The sequence below is a fragment of the Suillus bovinus genome (genome assembly GCF_016758785.1).
Source record: "Suillus bovinus strain UH-Sbo-P2 chromosome Unknown EDB93scaffold_3, whole genome shotgun sequence".
Taxonomy (NCBI): Eukaryota; Fungi; Basidiomycota; class Agaricomycetes; order Boletales; family Suillaceae; genus Suillus; species Suillus bovinus.
Window position 1 is genome coordinate 479,433 of NW_024542059.1, and position 17,089 is coordinate 496,521.

The 17,089-nt window shown below is 44.5% G+C and overlaps 2 protein-coding genes across 2 annotated transcripts; both read left to right on the forward strand.

Annotated features, from left to right (window-relative positions):
* Positions 1 to 4,923: 4,923 nt before the first annotated feature.
* Positions 4,924 to 5,749, forward strand: EDB93DRAFT_1100054 (uncharacterized protein; the record flags this gene model as incomplete). The annotated part of the gene is made up of 7 exons (XM_041446968.1): positions 4,924 to 4,947; positions 4,979 to 5,017; positions 5,179 to 5,216; positions 5,273 to 5,330; positions 5,387 to 5,422; positions 5,538 to 5,613; positions 5,673 to 5,749. The coding sequence occupies 7 exons, from the start codon at positions 4,924 to 4,926 to the stop codon at positions 5,747 to 5,749; spliced, it is 348 nt and encodes a 115-aa protein (XP_041312731.1).
* A 2,476-nt stretch (positions 5,750 to 8,225) lies between these two features.
* Positions 8,226 to 9,895, forward strand: EDB93DRAFT_1245557 (uncharacterized protein; the record flags this gene model as incomplete). Its single annotated transcript, XM_041452329.1, has 15 exons — positions 8,226 to 8,245; positions 8,294 to 8,332; positions 8,388 to 8,398; positions 8,450 to 8,517; positions 8,564 to 8,618; positions 8,672 to 8,739; positions 8,795 to 8,838; positions 8,890 to 8,915; positions 8,962 to 9,033; positions 9,088 to 9,103; positions 9,159 to 9,387; positions 9,445 to 9,502; positions 9,559 to 9,692; positions 9,738 to 9,797; positions 9,854 to 9,895. The coding sequence occupies 15 exons, from the start codon at positions 8,226 to 8,228 to the stop codon at positions 9,893 to 9,895; spliced, it is 942 nt and encodes a 313-aa protein (XP_041312732.1).
* Positions 9,896 to 17,089: the final 7,194 nt, after the last annotated feature.

Genomic DNA, 17,089 nt, shown 5'->3' on the forward strand with positions numbered 1-17,089 from the left:
CATCCAGACGGAACAAAAATATCATTAATATTGCAGGACCCATGATATTTATTGTTCAACGACTCAGAACGAGATCTAAAGCCTTCAGCTCAGGGCCGTCGTGATATTCAACAGTCGCAGCCTTCATTCCACTTAAAGACCTTATTCACAAACAAATTTTACATAGTATCGATCAAGTACAGAGTATTAGACAGGTGCTAATTATTTGGAGATATTTCCCAGAGTTCACTGCCAGTTGGCACTCGTGAGCGTTCTAAGAAAGCGATTATAGGCATGTCAATAACTCCTTCCTCAGAGTTAGCCAGGAACTCGGCATAATATTCTCGAACACAAAGGATGAGGCGTGGTCCTGCCACAAACATCTGGAAGAGCGTCACGAGTTGAAGAATACCCCGATAGATCTGAGCATCCACACGAGACACGTCCTACAGCAATGATGATGAGGGCTCTATTGTAGACGCCGTCTATGGATCAACCTACCAAGACCGCTGGAGATAGTAAACCAATGTTCAAGCAACATGCAGCAGTAAAGCTAGCACGTGGGGAAATTCAGCAAAAAGACAGACTGCATTTAAATTAAAAAGCTCACAATGCAAAATACAGTACATGGGTTTTCATTAACACCATGAGACAATCCCCAATGAATGAATGTCCTAAGACTGGTTGCCGTTCACGAAAGTGTTTCACAAAAATCCACATTGCAAGACACAGTGTGAGTGCGTGCCATACAGTGGCGAGTATGTAAACCTCGAGCATCCGATGTTGTTCGTCCTCGTCGGCTTCGTAAATGCACTGAATGCCGTCGAGCAGGATCACCTCTGGCATTTGTTACATGAGCCTTAAGCGCTCAGGTCTTTCATTAGGAATAAAACTTACTCGTTGGAGTAAAGATGCTTCCTATTCCACCAATCACTCCGCAGGGAATCATGATAGATATGTGGGCTACGATGAGAAAGATGAGCACCTTTCTGGATCGCTGATACATAGCATGTAACCGAGTGATCATGATGACTTGCATGATATGTCAGTCAAACTGATATCACTCAGGTACCACAGTTGGAAAGCTCACCACTCAGCATGGTATTGACGATAAAAATCATCCAGAGTAGAACGAGGTTCATAGCATTGCCTGAAAAAGCACGATTTCATGATGAGCCTTGCACGACTGAATGCCTCGAGAAACTCACAACTGTTTCAGTCAATATATTGAACAAACAAGCTGGCTGGGGATCTCACTCACCCCTACATAGAAGCGCAATTAGTTGGTAAACATCGGTGCAAGGTATGATTACCGTTTCTGTCTTGAAGACTCCCGGGAGGTTCACTGAATACCACCAGTCAGGAGAAAGGCATGCAATGCATTGTGAGACATACACAACGCGTTGCTGCTAAATGTGAGATAGTTTGTTAATTCAGTGCTGACTTGATAGTCTTGCAAACCTACACAGAGTATAGTAATCCGAGGCAGCGCACCTAGAATATTTTTGAAATCAGCAAGAGTTGCCCGATGCGTTTATGAATCCACATAAATTACTTACGATGAGATGTAGAACAGTCATGACAGAATGGCGTTGCGTCTGACCGAGATTGCTATCAAATTATATTACCGTGTTCTTATATGAAACCACTTACCCAGATCAGTTCATACTACAAAACCATGTTCGTAAATCACGATGGCTGCTCGGTAATGGATCGACATACCTCTCGGCCGAGTGTCAATACTGGAGAATACCTGGCATCAATAACTACTTCCATAAGAGATCTTGCTCACCCCAGTCATAGACCACAATAACAGACGTTGCGACTGCAAAACCACAGTCAAAAAGTAGAGCGAGAAACATTATTCCCCACAAACCTATAAGATAGTTGGAAATAAGATACGTATTAGTATCGAATGACCACGAAGTAGGGTCACTTTGGATCAGGGGCATAATCTGGAACGTCTCCGAGTGAGTAGTGGTGTACACTAACGCGCTGAATATTTTAACGTCCAGCGATTGAATTACGCAATGACAGAATATCTGTGTTTGGAGTTGTCTGCAACAAGCATAGTAGTAAGTATAAAGGAATATTGCACTCGCAAGGATAAGTATTCGGGGCCTCAGGTTTGCTTGAGTTCAGGATGTATGAGGGTTCACGCGGTCGTCGGTGAAATGGCTAAATTGGTCGTCATATTCATGTATGTACGACCATGTAAATTTGACAGTAAGAGAGTTCAAGGCAATCCAATTGAATTGAATGGCAGGGTCGACTTAGACGCAGTAAGAACTTAATTACTAAGCAGACCACCTGCTCAAATTCTAAAATTTTCAGGCTACCTTGTACGGCACCATCCGCCTGGGTCCACAAGTCCCTGTTAATTTGGGAACTGTCGGGTAAGTCTCTTAATTCTACATCTTATATCTGTCACATCAACGTCAACCTCCAACATAGCCCACAGGGCAACTCTCTCCATCACGCTTATGGTATATGGTACGATTCATACTAGTAGTAATCGCTGACGGTATTCCCTGAGCAGTAAATTTATCTAATCTGAAATACTCCGAGAGGTGCGGTGTCACACATCGGCACAAGGGACCCGGTTTGCTCAGAACATGTTCGATGTAAAGTATCATCTTCTTGAAGCTGCACTGGCAGGATAGGCTCCAGACTAATAAGAAGGGATACTCTTCGATAACGCGCGTCAAGATGCACAGAGTCTGAGTAAGTTACGTCAGGTTCAAGGTTCAGAACTTTGTTCCAGCAAATTGCTATCCCTGGTCAAGTATAGTAGCGTAATTCGATCGTGCGCAGGTACATTGCTTCCGTAATCTCCTTGTATGTTTAACCACAAAGTGTGTTTCTCAGTTCTTCAGGCTGCAGCCGGGGCATACTGACTTGTTCCATTCCTGTTATGAGTTCATCCGCTGCCTTAGCCTGATCCTCCCTCCGATACGTCCTCCCGTGTCTCGCTCTCTGCTTCAGTCATTTGACTTAATGCCATAAAGGCTTCAAAGAGATGATCCGCGCCACTCATGCTGACATCCCGAACGGCGGACTCGGAGATGACATTTTAGTTCAACTCTACCGACACAGCATCAAAATGTACCCTGATACTACTACTAGAGGGATGTTCAATTCTAAAATGTCGTTGTCAATGTCGACTTAACCTTACGGCCGTCCTCTCGTAAACTACTTACGCAGACCCTGAACCTTTCCTGATTTAGCCGCTACCGTGTCGGTTAAACCTTCGCATTGGAGGCATTCTACACCTTTTCACAGAGTATCCTCGTCCCAATCCTCGCTATATAGAGCCCAGGTTAGCTACCTGAACATCCCCATGTGGGAGTAGTAATTTTCCTAAACATTTATTCATGATACTTTTGAATCATTGATTTGGGGAAAGATTTAAACATTATTGAGCAATACTACATAGAATGGTTTACTGGGAATAGGATTAGGACGAGGATACTCTGAAAAGTAGATTTCGCAATAAACATGAGAAGCTTTGAGTAGTTAAATTGGGCTCTAACAGCAATTGCAAGGAAGGATACTGACAAGATGTAGAGTGCAGTAGACGCAAGGTTTGACGACTAAATCAGGAAAGGTTCAGGGTCCACGTAAGGACAGCCGTAAGGTCAAGTCGACATTGACGACGACATTTTAGAATTGAACATCCCTTAGGTAAGTAGTCACAACAACTTCAAGTTGAATCTCGACTCGCAGAAATCTCGGATGTACCAATAGCAGCCCTAACTTAAGTAACGGACCCTATCGACTGTCATACATCATGACTAACTTGAACTTGAACTTTGTATAGCCTGAGTGCTTATGCACAGTTTACACCGACACGATAAGCTCACGGCGGCGGAGTACTCACCCTCACTTTGCACGCGCCTGTTTGCTAGTGTGATCTAAGCGCGCCGGGTTTGTCTATCTCGCGTCCTTGGTGTCATGCTGGCATAACGACGACGAAGTTGAATTGCTCTCGACACCATACAGCTGGGGCCGCCACTGCTGCTCTGACTCGGTAAATGTTTGAAGGGTTTTATAATAACCCCCTCTACGGTGTACTCTGCTACCTTTCGACAGCATCTCAATCCATCGTTTTCACGTACGACATGTGATAGCCGTGGTTGTCCAGGGCGTTGCATCACCACTAGGTCAGCATTTGCACACTTTGTTTGTCACAGGAGAAGTTGATAAACTGTTCAATATTGTGGGAGGGCGATGATTCTGCAGGATCATAGCATACTCTGAAACGTACGGTATGGTAGTACCGGCATGTCCACAGGGGGGTTTTCCATCGTCTTAGACGTTCTAATTAGGTGTGGTCCACTTGCTAATCATACACAAAACCGACTGAGGAGTACTAGTGAGACATGAAAAGAGTTTCTGGTTTAGGTATGTACTCTTGTACTTTGTACATATACATATACTTCGACCGGTACCATTCAAAATCATTTGACTATATTTTCGTGACCGGCGCTTATTCGATAATAGTAATCTAACCCCGCGCCCAACCCGCGCCCTAGCCCTCAACTCCGCATACCATTTTCTCGTTTCCCCAGTGAATGCTTCCTCCAACTCGGCCTTGAGACCATATCCTCTATAACTCACCGTGTCCGTCTCGATCGTTGCCTCCAGGACAATCATCTAAGGCTATAAAGAAGTATAATAAGGTTAAGTAGTGCAACTGTGATGGAAAACATACTGAATCTATTACACAGGTGATTCGCCTGCCGGATCAATAATAATTGATAATTCGCGCCCAGCGGCGAGTTAGCATAGGTCGCTGGTTACCGTTGAGAACGGATGCGGGATCGAGCTTTCAAGGTCCATCAGATGATGCATTGTGCTAGTAATCCGACTTTCGCTTTACGATTGGTACCACATGTTATCAAAGCCCAAATCCTCGTTCATTCACACTGATACGACTCTCCCATGGGTACTATGGATAATACGTATGTAATCTCTCGACTATATATGCATCGCTTAGTATATACCTTGGAACTTGGATGTCGTAGGCTTCATGGAGGTGTGTTTCGTGTTTTCATTTGCGCTAGTAGGAGCTAACAATCACACAAACTTACTTTTATGCTGACAAGGTACTACTTTAGACGATATTTCTCGAATTCTTGGTACTACAAACTTTGAGTAGGTTCACGAAGGATTGCTATGCGCTGTTCTCTACGTCAGCGCTATATCTCTGTTCATCGAGCTCTGATTACACACTGGTGAGTACCGGATACCAGACGACTTTTTCTGTGAACTGGATATTGCGGCGTGGTAGTGTATACACTGACTTTGACAACATCAGTGATCTCGAGAAACTTGTACGGAGTTTATCTGTAGGTTGCGTGTGATAAGTGCACAATTTTCATCTGAATTTTCATTTGCGCCACAGGTTGAAGTTTTGTTCAATGGCTTCACAGCGTTTATGGTGTGATGCCTTTCGAGTAGAACGATTCTCATTGGTCATCCTTCTAGCTTCCTCACCACACGTGTCTACCGACGCATGTGTGATCTCCCGCCAGTGGGTACTTACTTACTTTCAGCCAGTAAGCAACAAGAACGTGATTGCAACCGAGTCAGTGCTGTCTCTCGTCATCGCTGAAGTTATCCTTGTTGTCAGTGAGTATGCGTTTTTGCTTCTCGTGAATTTGTTTACTAATGTGATATCCAAAGTATAGATTGTAAAGGCGTAATTTGTATTGGAAATTATCAAGTGGTAGTCCGGCTGATGCACCTCTCTTTAGTGTCGAGTTAATGACCCTCACCCGAGTTCCCAGATCAAGCCATTGTCAGTGTCTGTGAATGCCGTAGCAACTTCCGGAGATATCGTTATCTCTGTCTTCCTATCCTCATATCTCTAACGGTCTCGCACTGGTTTTCATTGGTCCGATACCTTGATCAATAAACTGATGCAACTTACCAGTCATGTCCCTGATCTCCGTATGTAAAACGTCAAATGGCTCGTTATTTCGTTCCTGACCCAGATTATAGTGTAGCCTGACACCTTTATTTACATCACATTCTCTGAAATGCTCCGAGAAGTTCGGTGTCACACGTCGGTACAAACCAGGCGTGCTGGTCTGAAGTACTTATGCTTGGTGTGTCATTACATGTTCCATGTATGTGGCAGAGAGGTGACAATCAATTTAATATCTTCTTGTGACACGATTGAATGATGTGAAGAGACCAGCTGCACTGGCAGAATAGGCTCCCGTAGACGGACCAATTAGAAGGAAGCAGAATGATAATTGCACCTTGTTTTACGTTTCGATGACGTGCGTCAAGAGACACAGACCCTCGGTAAGCAAACTAATCTATAGAAGTGTGACAACAACCTTTCATTCCAGGTTCAAGGTTCAACCACTGTAGCAAATATGTTGAACTCAGTGCGCATGTGAGCGCATCTGTGTCACTCTGACTGGTGCTGTAAGCATACGGCATGTATCCGATCCCCCACCCCGAAACGGTACATTGCTTTCGTGATCTATGTGTTTCATTCCTTTTGAACACAAATCCCTGGTGTTTCTGGGGTTGAGGCAAGCCAGGTATGGAGTTAAATTGAATCAAGTACTGACTTGTTTCATTCCCGCTGCTTTAGGCTGATCGTCCCGTCTCGCTCTCTGTTCAGGTCATGTGACTTAACGTAAAGGAATTACTGGCATCCCGAGTGATCATCGATCAGTTCCTGATCGTTAAGTACAACGGTGGAAATGACTTTTGAGTTGGACAATGGCTTGAGCAGGATTGGCTAGAGATCCGGATATTAAACGTACCCTGTTACTAAGTAGACACAAGGCGTACTCAAGGAATGAGAATCCAGGCTGCTGATATCTAGGTTTAGGACTGCTGCATGCCAGCGATGGCCCGACGGACCACTCCACTCACTGAGGCTTTCGGTGGTACGCGCCGTAAGGGTCAGGAGTTAGCGATCCCAATTCAGTAGCTTATGTCATTGTTTGGCTGGGACTTGGCACTCCTTCAAGTTGAACTTTACATCGCCTACAGAGTCCAGACACGACTTGCAGAATTTTTGGGATATTTGACATCCAAAACACAGGCACAGTTCTGTAGCAACAGAAGCTGTCACATCACGACCAACCAGGCCCCCTTTGACTTTAATTCTCTTCCTTGGCATCGAAGTGTCTATCGGATGCAAACTCAACTTCGACCTAACCCCACTTCTCCCTCCCTTCTTTCGCCCGTATACCTTGCTTCATGCACCTGTTCGCTAGTGTGATGTAAGCGCGTCTGATTGTACACCTTGCACTTGGTTTAATGCTGGCGTGAGGATGACGTTGAATCGTTCCCGACATCATGTGGTTGCTGCTCTGTCCGGGAGGGCGATGGTTCCAACAGCTGTGGGGAAGACCATAGCATCCTCTGGGACGTGTATCAGATGTATAGTAGTACCAGAACTCATACTCTAAACAGATGGTACACCATGTTCCAACCAGCCTTGGTGATCATACCTGGGGAATAAGACCTACAAGCCATCCGCTCGCCTGCGGTCGGTTCAGCCGTCTTTCTTTCTTTATTCGAGCTTGACAATAACACGTGAATGTCGCAACGATTCCGCACTCTGGATAGTTCAGTTGACTGTGTGCGAAGATCGAGTACATCGCAGGGTGAGTCTTTGGCAGCCATTGAACATCGTCGCACATGCAGGCCGCAATGGAAATTGTTTTCGGATGACCGTCTATCTCGGGCATGCGCGATTAACGGAAGTGATGCGAGGGAGGCAATACACTTCGCCTGTCTGTCGACGAAGCGTCGGTGTAGAGAGGAGTTTGTTCGCTGAGACGCTGTGTGAAAGCATAATTATAAATGCGCCTAGGTGAAGCGGGCCTAACTCAAAGTGGAACGAGAAAGGGGTTTGAATGGAGCGCATCAACTCCACGCTCCAGAGTAAAATCCAAATCAAATCAGTATGTATGCAATCCTCTGTACAACTCTAGGTCTAACGTCTCCGCGGGTCCTCAGGTTAATGATTCTGCATACGATTGTTTTCTCATTTCCCTCTTCCAACATCCTGGATATAGTTCACGGTATCCACCTCGATTGCTGCCTCCATGCATCATAGTGGTGATTCACCTGCCAGATTGCTTATCCGTGCTCCGCGGCTAGTTACGGCACGCCGAGAACGAATCTAGGTCGGTCCGACCTTCGCGTTACGATTGGTATCTGTTATCAGAGCCCAAATGTTCGTTCATTCAAACTGATTCAACTCCCTCATGAGTACCGTGGATAATACGTGCGTATTCTTCATCTTCATATGCATCGCCTAGTATAACTCGCGCAGCTTTGGAGCGTTCTTGATCGGGGTTGTAGTCTCTGCCACGTGCGTGCTCTTTTTTGATCAATAATGAGCATGCATTAGAAATTGGACGTTGCAGGCTCTACGGAGGTGTGTTTTTGTGCTTTTTTTATGTTTGTAGGAGCTCATAATCACAAAAAGTTACTTGTATGCAGACATGGTACTACTTTAGCCGGTATATCTCGGATCCTTGGTACAACAAATTTTGTGTACGTTCACAAAGGATCGCATGCATCATCATCTAACATCAAACAGGTCGGCGCTATATTTCTATCAGACTCAACCCATCAAGCTCTCATTACACACACCGGTGAGTGCCGAATACGAGATGTCTTTTTCTGTGAACTAAATATTCCATGATAGTGTATACGTACCTTATCATTGACGTTGATAACGCTACTGATCTCGAGAAAATTGTGTGGAGTCTAGCTGTGGGTTGCGTGTGACAAGTGTGCAATTTTCCTCCCAATTTCACTTGCGTCACAGGTTGAAGTCGTGTTCAATGGCTTCACGGCGTTGGTGGTTCAAAGGTTGGTGTGATAGCTTTCAAATAGAACGATTCTCATTGGTTGTCCTTCTAGCTTCCTCACCATACGTGTCTACCGACGTATGTGTGATCTCTCGCCAGTGGATGCTTACTTACTTTCAGCCAGTAAGCAACAAGAACATATTTGCAACCGCATCAGTGCTGTCCCTCGTCATCGCTGAATTTATCCTTGATATCAGTTAGTATGCTTTTTTGCTTTTCGTAAATTTGTCTACTAATGTGACACCCAAAGTATATTTTTCAAAAGCGTAATTTGTATCGCGAATTATCAAGTAGTAGTCCGGCTGATGCACCCCTCTTTAGTATCCATCTGACGTTCCTCACTCAAGTTCCCCAGCTCAAACCATGGGCAATGTCTATGAATGCTGTAGCAGCTGCCGGAGATGTCCTTATCAGTGCCTTCCTCTGCACATTCCTTGAACGGTCTCGCACTGGTTCACGTCGCTCCGATACCATGATCAATAAGCTGATGCTGTTCAGCGTCAGCACCGGTCTACTTACCAGTGTTTGCGCGGTCATGTCCCTCATTTCTGTATGTACAACATCACAAATGGCTCGTCATTTCGTTCCTGACACAGTTGTGGTACAGATTATAGTGTGGCCTAATACCTTTATTTACGTCGCATTCTATTTCTGCTTGGGTCGTCGTAAGTAAACTGTAGCCAAATCATACTGTTCACGAGCTCAACGAGATCATTCTTAGTTTACTGCAATTCTCTACTGGCAACCCTCAACGCACGCAAGGGTATCCGCCGCATTCCTTGTAACGAGCCCATGTCACTCTCGCTACATGCAGTTCGGAGACATATCAATAGTCCCATCAGCTCCTCGCGAATGGTGAGCTCCGCGAATTTACACAGTGCATTTCTCATGTTTAAGCAGGGGATGCCGAACGACCTTTCAATTAAGATGGACACCGCGCAAGAATATATCGAAAACGACGTCAGTCATGTTCCATACCAATGCTGTGATCTGATGCTGATTTGCATATATGCCAGTTTCTATCCACAAAAGACCTCAAAAGGCCCCAGTCAGTTTAATTGCTATGCAGATGAGAACCACAAAATACTATCCCACTAGCTCTTACTCCTAGAATGGTAAGTACACTATGCCTTTGACAGTGTGCAGATTCATTCAAGCTTGGTGGTGTATTCTTCACATATATTTCATTCCCATTCACTTTTCACACCCACACTTATCATATACAAGTGGTGACCTTTGGTCATTGTGATTTATGGACACTGTTACAAAAGTAGACTTTTATACACAATACTCACTGTATCTCTGTCTTCATTTCCTGCTCCAAATAAGCACAGTGTATTATGACAGTTCTTCACGCACAAAAGAGCAGTATACAGTTGACCATGTACAAAAGGATCTGTCCTGAGATCCAGAACAGTGTGAGACAGTGTCAGTCCTTGGCAGCTGTTGAAAGTGGTCACATAAGCTAATCTCAATGGGAATTGCTTGTGATTTACAGTCCAGCTAGACTGATAAGGATGGAAAGAAAATGTGATCCGTGGAATACAATGGTTCTCCAGATTGTTGAGTAGTTGGACCTGGACAAATTGACAATGTAGGACGGTTATTTGCACACGCACATTCTTTACTAAACCTTTTTCCACTGACAGATTCCATTGTATGGCACATATGCAGTCAATTTTGAGGTCCAGTTGATGCGGTAGAATTCCGGGCACAGTCAGCATCACTAGGTAGTCCGGTGTTTGCTCTGGAGCATCAATAGGTGCATGCTTGGCTTCTTTCAAAATATCTGAGCTTAGACAGCTATCTAGTTTGTTTTCAGTTTTCATTTAGCACACTACCATTCATCACTCATGATAATCACCAGGCATGGACTCCAATATTCTGTCATTGAATTTGTCTACAAACATGTTTTGTGGTGAGAGAAATGCATGGTCAAGGCATGCGTGAGCATCGGCAAGTATGTGTGGTGGGAACAGAAAACTTTGCGCATTGTTGATATCTGTTGTCTTGTTCAGCAGTGGAAGGCTCTGTCGACTGCCAGTGGTATCTTTGCCAATGGCATCCACAAACATGGTGAACTCAAGATCATCTGCAGTGCATATGGGTGTGTGCAATGACAGGATCTGTATCTTCCGCCATAATGGTAAAGATTTCACTGATGCCACTTTTGAATTACATTCTCCTGCTCTGCTCACCACCACTGTTACTTGTCGAAAGTCTCCTAGAGAGATGAACAGCTTTCCTCCAAAAGCTGTGTGCGGTCAATTGCAAATTAATTGACATAGATTGTTGATAGACTCCCATACAGCTTTGTTCATCATGGGAAGCTCATCCCAGATGACGGCTGCTGTCTCACAAATGAGATCAGCGCATTGTGAAAAAGGTTGTATTTTGGAGTGCAGATTAATGGCATCATCAGTTACTGGTATCCCGAACATGTGATGCACTGTCTGTCTACGATCATAAGCATCAGTGAGCGTGTCATTTTCATGATATGGATAGAGCACAAACTGCTTAAAGTATTGCTCATAACAGAGATGTGACAATTCATCTGAGTAGAAAAAATAGCGATGCAGCTGAGATGTTGAAGATCATCGGCCTCCATCTCATCTAAACTGTGGTGTATTCTGACTGGGAAGATGTACAGCGAGAGTTTCAACTGCAGGCTCCTTCTGTGTGATTTTGAACCCAAGAATTCACCAACTGCTTTCTGGAGCAGAGAGATATTGTGCTTTTTGGTAGTCTGAAATTTCATTCACTGGTGTGGGTTCATCTGCTATCCTGCCATCTTCTACTGAAAAGAAAGCAGTGTCAGGCCCTTTGTACAAATATTTGTACAGATAGCTGAAGACCTTCGCAGTATAAATGACATCAAAATGAAAGTGGCAATCAGCAAAATTGAGTAAAGTGGGACAATATGGAATAACCCAGCTGTCTTCAGGATGTCTTCAATGCCAGTGCAGTTGAACATGATCATCAACTGAGGTAGTAGGCTGGAAGTGTTGCAGAAATTCATATATGCACTCTCCATCCTTATTACAACTACTACTTGAATGACTTAAGTGATCTTGTCTGTGCATCATGTATTTTGCAACTTTTGCTTGAAGAGAAGGGTTGTCAGATAGCAGTTCAGCACTGACAATATCATCAAGAGCATCAAAAGGTGGTTCAGGTTTGACCTATAGCTGTCAATGAGTGCTCAGCCGTTAAGTGTATGGATGAACTTACTTCAAATATGATGTGTGCATAAGGAAATCCTCTTTTCTGAAATTCTATCACTTTAATCATGTACTTTTTTGTTCCAAAAGATGATTGAAGAATATGCAAGACTTTTTCCAATTGAGATTTGAACACTCTGGTGACAATGATAGGAATATCAGATGCTGACTGACCTGGTCGCAAGCATTCACATATCTCACCCCAACCTGGGTCAAAAGTCATGGTGCAGAAGAAGGTGGGTTTTCTGTATTTGCACCCAAGAGCCATGACATCAGCTGTTTGTTCCAAAGTTCAAGTGCGCGATCCTATGAAGCTTGCAGGCAACTTGATTGTAGTGTCTATCAGATCTTCATCTATATCATTCTGAGCAGCATCATGTACTTCATTCACATGAAATTTCCTCTCATGAAGAAAGTCGTTCTTCTTTGGTCCAAGAATACATGTCCACCAAATATTCATAGGTAAGCCTGCCAAATGGTGTGAAACATTTGTCATCATTAGTGAGTAACCTGCTTCAATACCAATTGATCTGGGATAGTTTAGGGAAGTTGGGCAATGAGTTAATATCCCAACCAACATCACCATGAGGAAAAAGTAGCACATAGTGTAGTGGTTCATAATGTTGAGAGAGTATGTTGATAAATTCAGGCTCATGATGACCATGCTGTTGGATGAGGACTGAACGTGGATTGATGTCAGTAGAATTAGACACATGCATGACCACTGCAAAATCACCATTGGAGGAAAAGTCTTTTAACTCTAAGATGCGATGTCGTTGCCATGAGGATTGATGGAAGTACTGAAGGTGATTGACATAAGGATCAACATCACATAGATCTTGAGTGACAGCTTGCACAATATTAGCATGGACACCAAATTGCTGAGCTTTGAATTCTCATTAATGTTCATCGCACAAAAACCAATGAATGGAATGATCTTCATACTCAGTGTTTCAAATGGGATGATATGTGCATCCAGTGATCGCTACAGCTGGAGGACTCACACCTTGAAAATGTTGAAAACTGCCCACTATGCCAATTCTGGTGAAAGAGAATAGATTACTAATTACTCTGCAAAAGTCAATGATATATCATGCATTTTGAGTGCCATTCAGTAAGCCGCAAAGACGTGCAGGCAGTGGATCAAAAAGGATCTTGCAAAGGAAGGGAAGACTTTACCATTGTCTCAAATGAACCAGCTATTGCTGATTTGAAACTTTGCGACACTTCACCTCAAAGGAATGGGCAAAATTGCGGCCAGCCTGAAGATTGCACATCAGTGGCATAAAGGAGAAGGTGCATACTTTGCACAAAAAGTATAAGCTCTTGCACATCATCACCAAGTATTCAAACAACTTCCAATCAAGAAGCGTAGTGGAAGAAATAACACACTAAGCCCCCTCAAAGATGAGAGGCTTCAATTGGCATGTTGTTAGTGGCTAACATCTCAGCCCATTGGCAAAATTACTTCACACAAATTCCAACATGCCCTTAACAACACAATTATTCTCTCATTGAACATCATTGGTCTCCGGCAACTCAGTGAATGAACAGCATGACAATGGCTAATCAAATTGGGATGGTAGTGCACAGTGTTATGGAAGGTAGTGTACATGGATGGCCATGAGCATGAGGATGTGAAAAATTCTCATCCAGAGGTGTTTTTACCTGCCATGGCTGCTTTTGAGTCTCATATGGCACATTATAAAGGCCCTGAGCTGCATCAAGTGGAGTCAAACTTGGCACCTGGAGAAATTGAGATGATCGCCGTTTGATATGACAAGTCTTGCTTTCATGCAGACAATTATAAAACACATGCTTAGTAAGTTCATGCATTAGTTTATAATTTGACAACACTGAAAAAATAAGTTTATTACCTGGTCAATAGATTTTGCAGAAGAAGGAAGAGGAAGGATTATCCATGTGTGCGGATTCATTGATGCAGTTGATGGTTGATTGGCACTGCATGACAAAGAGGGTGAAATTGTTGAAGAAGCACAAAAAATCATCTATCCTGATGCAAATGGTTCTGATGCCTGGTGGGACACTGCACAATTGCTCACACAGATGAAAGACGCAATCTGTGTCTTTGAGGCTGCACATCCAAACCACCAGGCACTTTTCATTTTTGACCAATCTTTAGCCCATGCTTCTCTGCCTGAAGATGCCCCACGAGCATTTCATATGAATAAATCCAATGGTAGAAAGCAACAGCAGTCAGGCCACTGTGGACACTATTTTATTTTCATTCTGCTTACCTTATTCCTGTCTACAGTACCAATATGCTCCCCTTGATGATTAAATACCACTATGTTCTTGACATATTCATCCTTTTCTATGTCAACAAGTATGCTGATCATCATGGCTTCAAAATAGCATGTTAGCATAACTCACTTTTTTCTCTTCCAGCTTCATCTGGCTCCAGAATCAGTGACACGATCTCATAGGTTGGGCTGGACCGAGTATTAGCTCGGGGTGGGACGTGAGCAGGTGGAGCCGCTGGGAGGGTGGGAAAAACTGCTCGCGAGTTTGATCGTGCTCTGAATATGAAGCTTGAAGTTTGACAGCATATATAACGGTGTAACGCATGTCAAAATCTAATCTATTCGCAATGCGCTAATGATGTTATATATACAAGATAATGAAAAACAATTACAACACGTATTAAAGGGAGTGGTGGGTGGGTGCAAAATATGAGGGGAACAATGAGTGAGGATGCGCGAGTTATGCCGAACTCGATGTCGATGAGGTTGAAAGGAACAAGCAAGGAAGAAAATTTCACATCTGCTCAGCTGGACGTGTGGTGCTGGGAAACTCCGGCAAGCTATGTTACCCGGCACCTGGAAATCCAGCTTCATCTGGCTCCAGAATCAGTGACACGATCTCATAGGTTGGGCTGGACTGAGTGTTAGCTCAGGGTGGGACGCGAGCAGGTGGAGCCGCTCACCCAATATGCCGGAATGCCCACGGCTCTAGCTGCTCAGCCCAATGATAAGTGGAGGCAAGTGTCATAGAGACGAAGCATTGGCCATATGTTGTGACGAAATTTGCTCGAACATGCGGATGTAAGTTTCATAAGCTAAGGATTTCCAGTGTCCGGCAATCCTGACTATCTCTGGGTCCACTTTCTTTGCGAGGTAAAACGACGTGCCACCTATGCGGAAGGAGTGGCCAAATGAAGTTCCCCAACTGTGTCCAATAAGGATTGAGTTTATCCGTTCCAATGCTCAGACCTTCACCATTGGATGAATATCGCCTCTGACATCACACCACAGAAACAAGGGATCACTACCCAGTGCTGGCACTATGCGGGCGAGATTATGAAGGGCAGCAAGGGGGCACAGGTCCCCCTGTTCATTTAGAAAAATGGACTGAATCTCTCCAGCTCGTGCCGTCTTTGCGGGTGGGAGATCCAGGCATGCGTAAGGGCTGCTTCGCAAGTTGAACCCAAAGAAGGCATTTGCTTTGGTGAGGTGTTTGGACACCGTAAAGGCTGCATGTGACAAGACAGCAACCTCACCAAATTGCATCATGCCAAAGAAAGTGCATGATGCCATTGCCCATATGCATGTGTCGAAGGGGTCGGAAAGGAGAAGTGAATCCTTAATTGCCGTGAGCATTGGTAGGGTGATGGGAGGGTGAAGTGGTTTTCGGCGGCTGCTCTGTAGGTTTTCTAGCCCACGCAGGGACTGTTACAATAACATTAACTCCTATTTCATTTTTCTTTTCTTGTAACCATGCCGCCGATTCTAGACTCATCTAGACTCGGCTATTCTCTTATCAAGCGGGCTGTCCGCACTTCTCTTCTCTCTGATTGTAACATAGATACTATCTTGCGCCGCATGGCGGTTTCACCTATCTTTGCTATCTTGATAGGTTGTACTCTTTTCCTATCTCTGTTACCTTTCTTGTCGCGGCTACGCCGTCTCCTTTTACCTATATAAACCCCATGTACCATAGATGTATTCCTTAACTTAATCTACTGGGTTTTCCCCTTGAAACCTGATCTACTAAGGTCTCCACCCTTAGTAGCCTGAACTCTGATTCTAAGACAGTCACTCACTGTCTTAGCCTGAAACCTCTTGATTGCGGTAGAAGTGCTAAAACCACTCACCGCCTAGGCAGAAGTGCTAAAACCACTCGCCGCTGATCCTGCATAGAAGCCGCGGCTCGTGCAGTAGGAACCACCAGAAACCTTCCTTGTATTAGGAAGGCCGACGAACTGTTCGCCCGACAGGTCTATCTTGACCGGCAACAGCAGAACTATCCCAGTCGTAACAAAAGATTAAGTTCCTCACCCAGTACCTGTTTTCCAACAGTACTTTGACACCATTGATTCGATAACCGCGAACATCCTTGCCGCCGCATTCGGAAACATGTCGGGACCATCCGCCTCATCCAGTGCCGCCGCCGCAGCAGCAGCAGCTGCCGCCGCCCACAGACCAATTGAAATCAAGATCGGAACCCCACCGACCTTTGATGGCAACGAGAAGAACGCAAAAAGCTTTTTGCTCTCGGTCGCCGCCTACCTTGACATCAACAGTGAAATCTATGACACTGACAAGAAATGCATCATTTTCGCCACCTCTTTCATGAATGAAAAGACGGCATTAACCTGGAAGGAGGACTTCCTGACTCTAGCCCAAGACGCCACAAGGCTAGACAAGAATAAGCAACCCATTGGGTATGGAACGTGGGAAGATTTCAAGAAAGCCTTCCTTAAGGCATTCACCACGGGAGAAGCAGCCACCGAAGCGTGGATCAAGCTCAGGACCTTCAAGCAAGAAGGGATCCTTAGAAGAATACATCGCAGAGATTAGACATCTCTTCCAGTTAACCAGTCTCACTGATGAAGGATCGAGGGTCCACTTCTTTCACCGCCGGATTAAAATTCGGGATTGCCAATGCTATCTATAGAGCAGGCAATATCGCAAAGACTTCGAAGGAATGGTCAACACGGCCAGAGAGATGGACAACGCCTATCAGCAGATCATAGCGCTGAGGCCCAAGAACCACAACCAGAACCAGAAG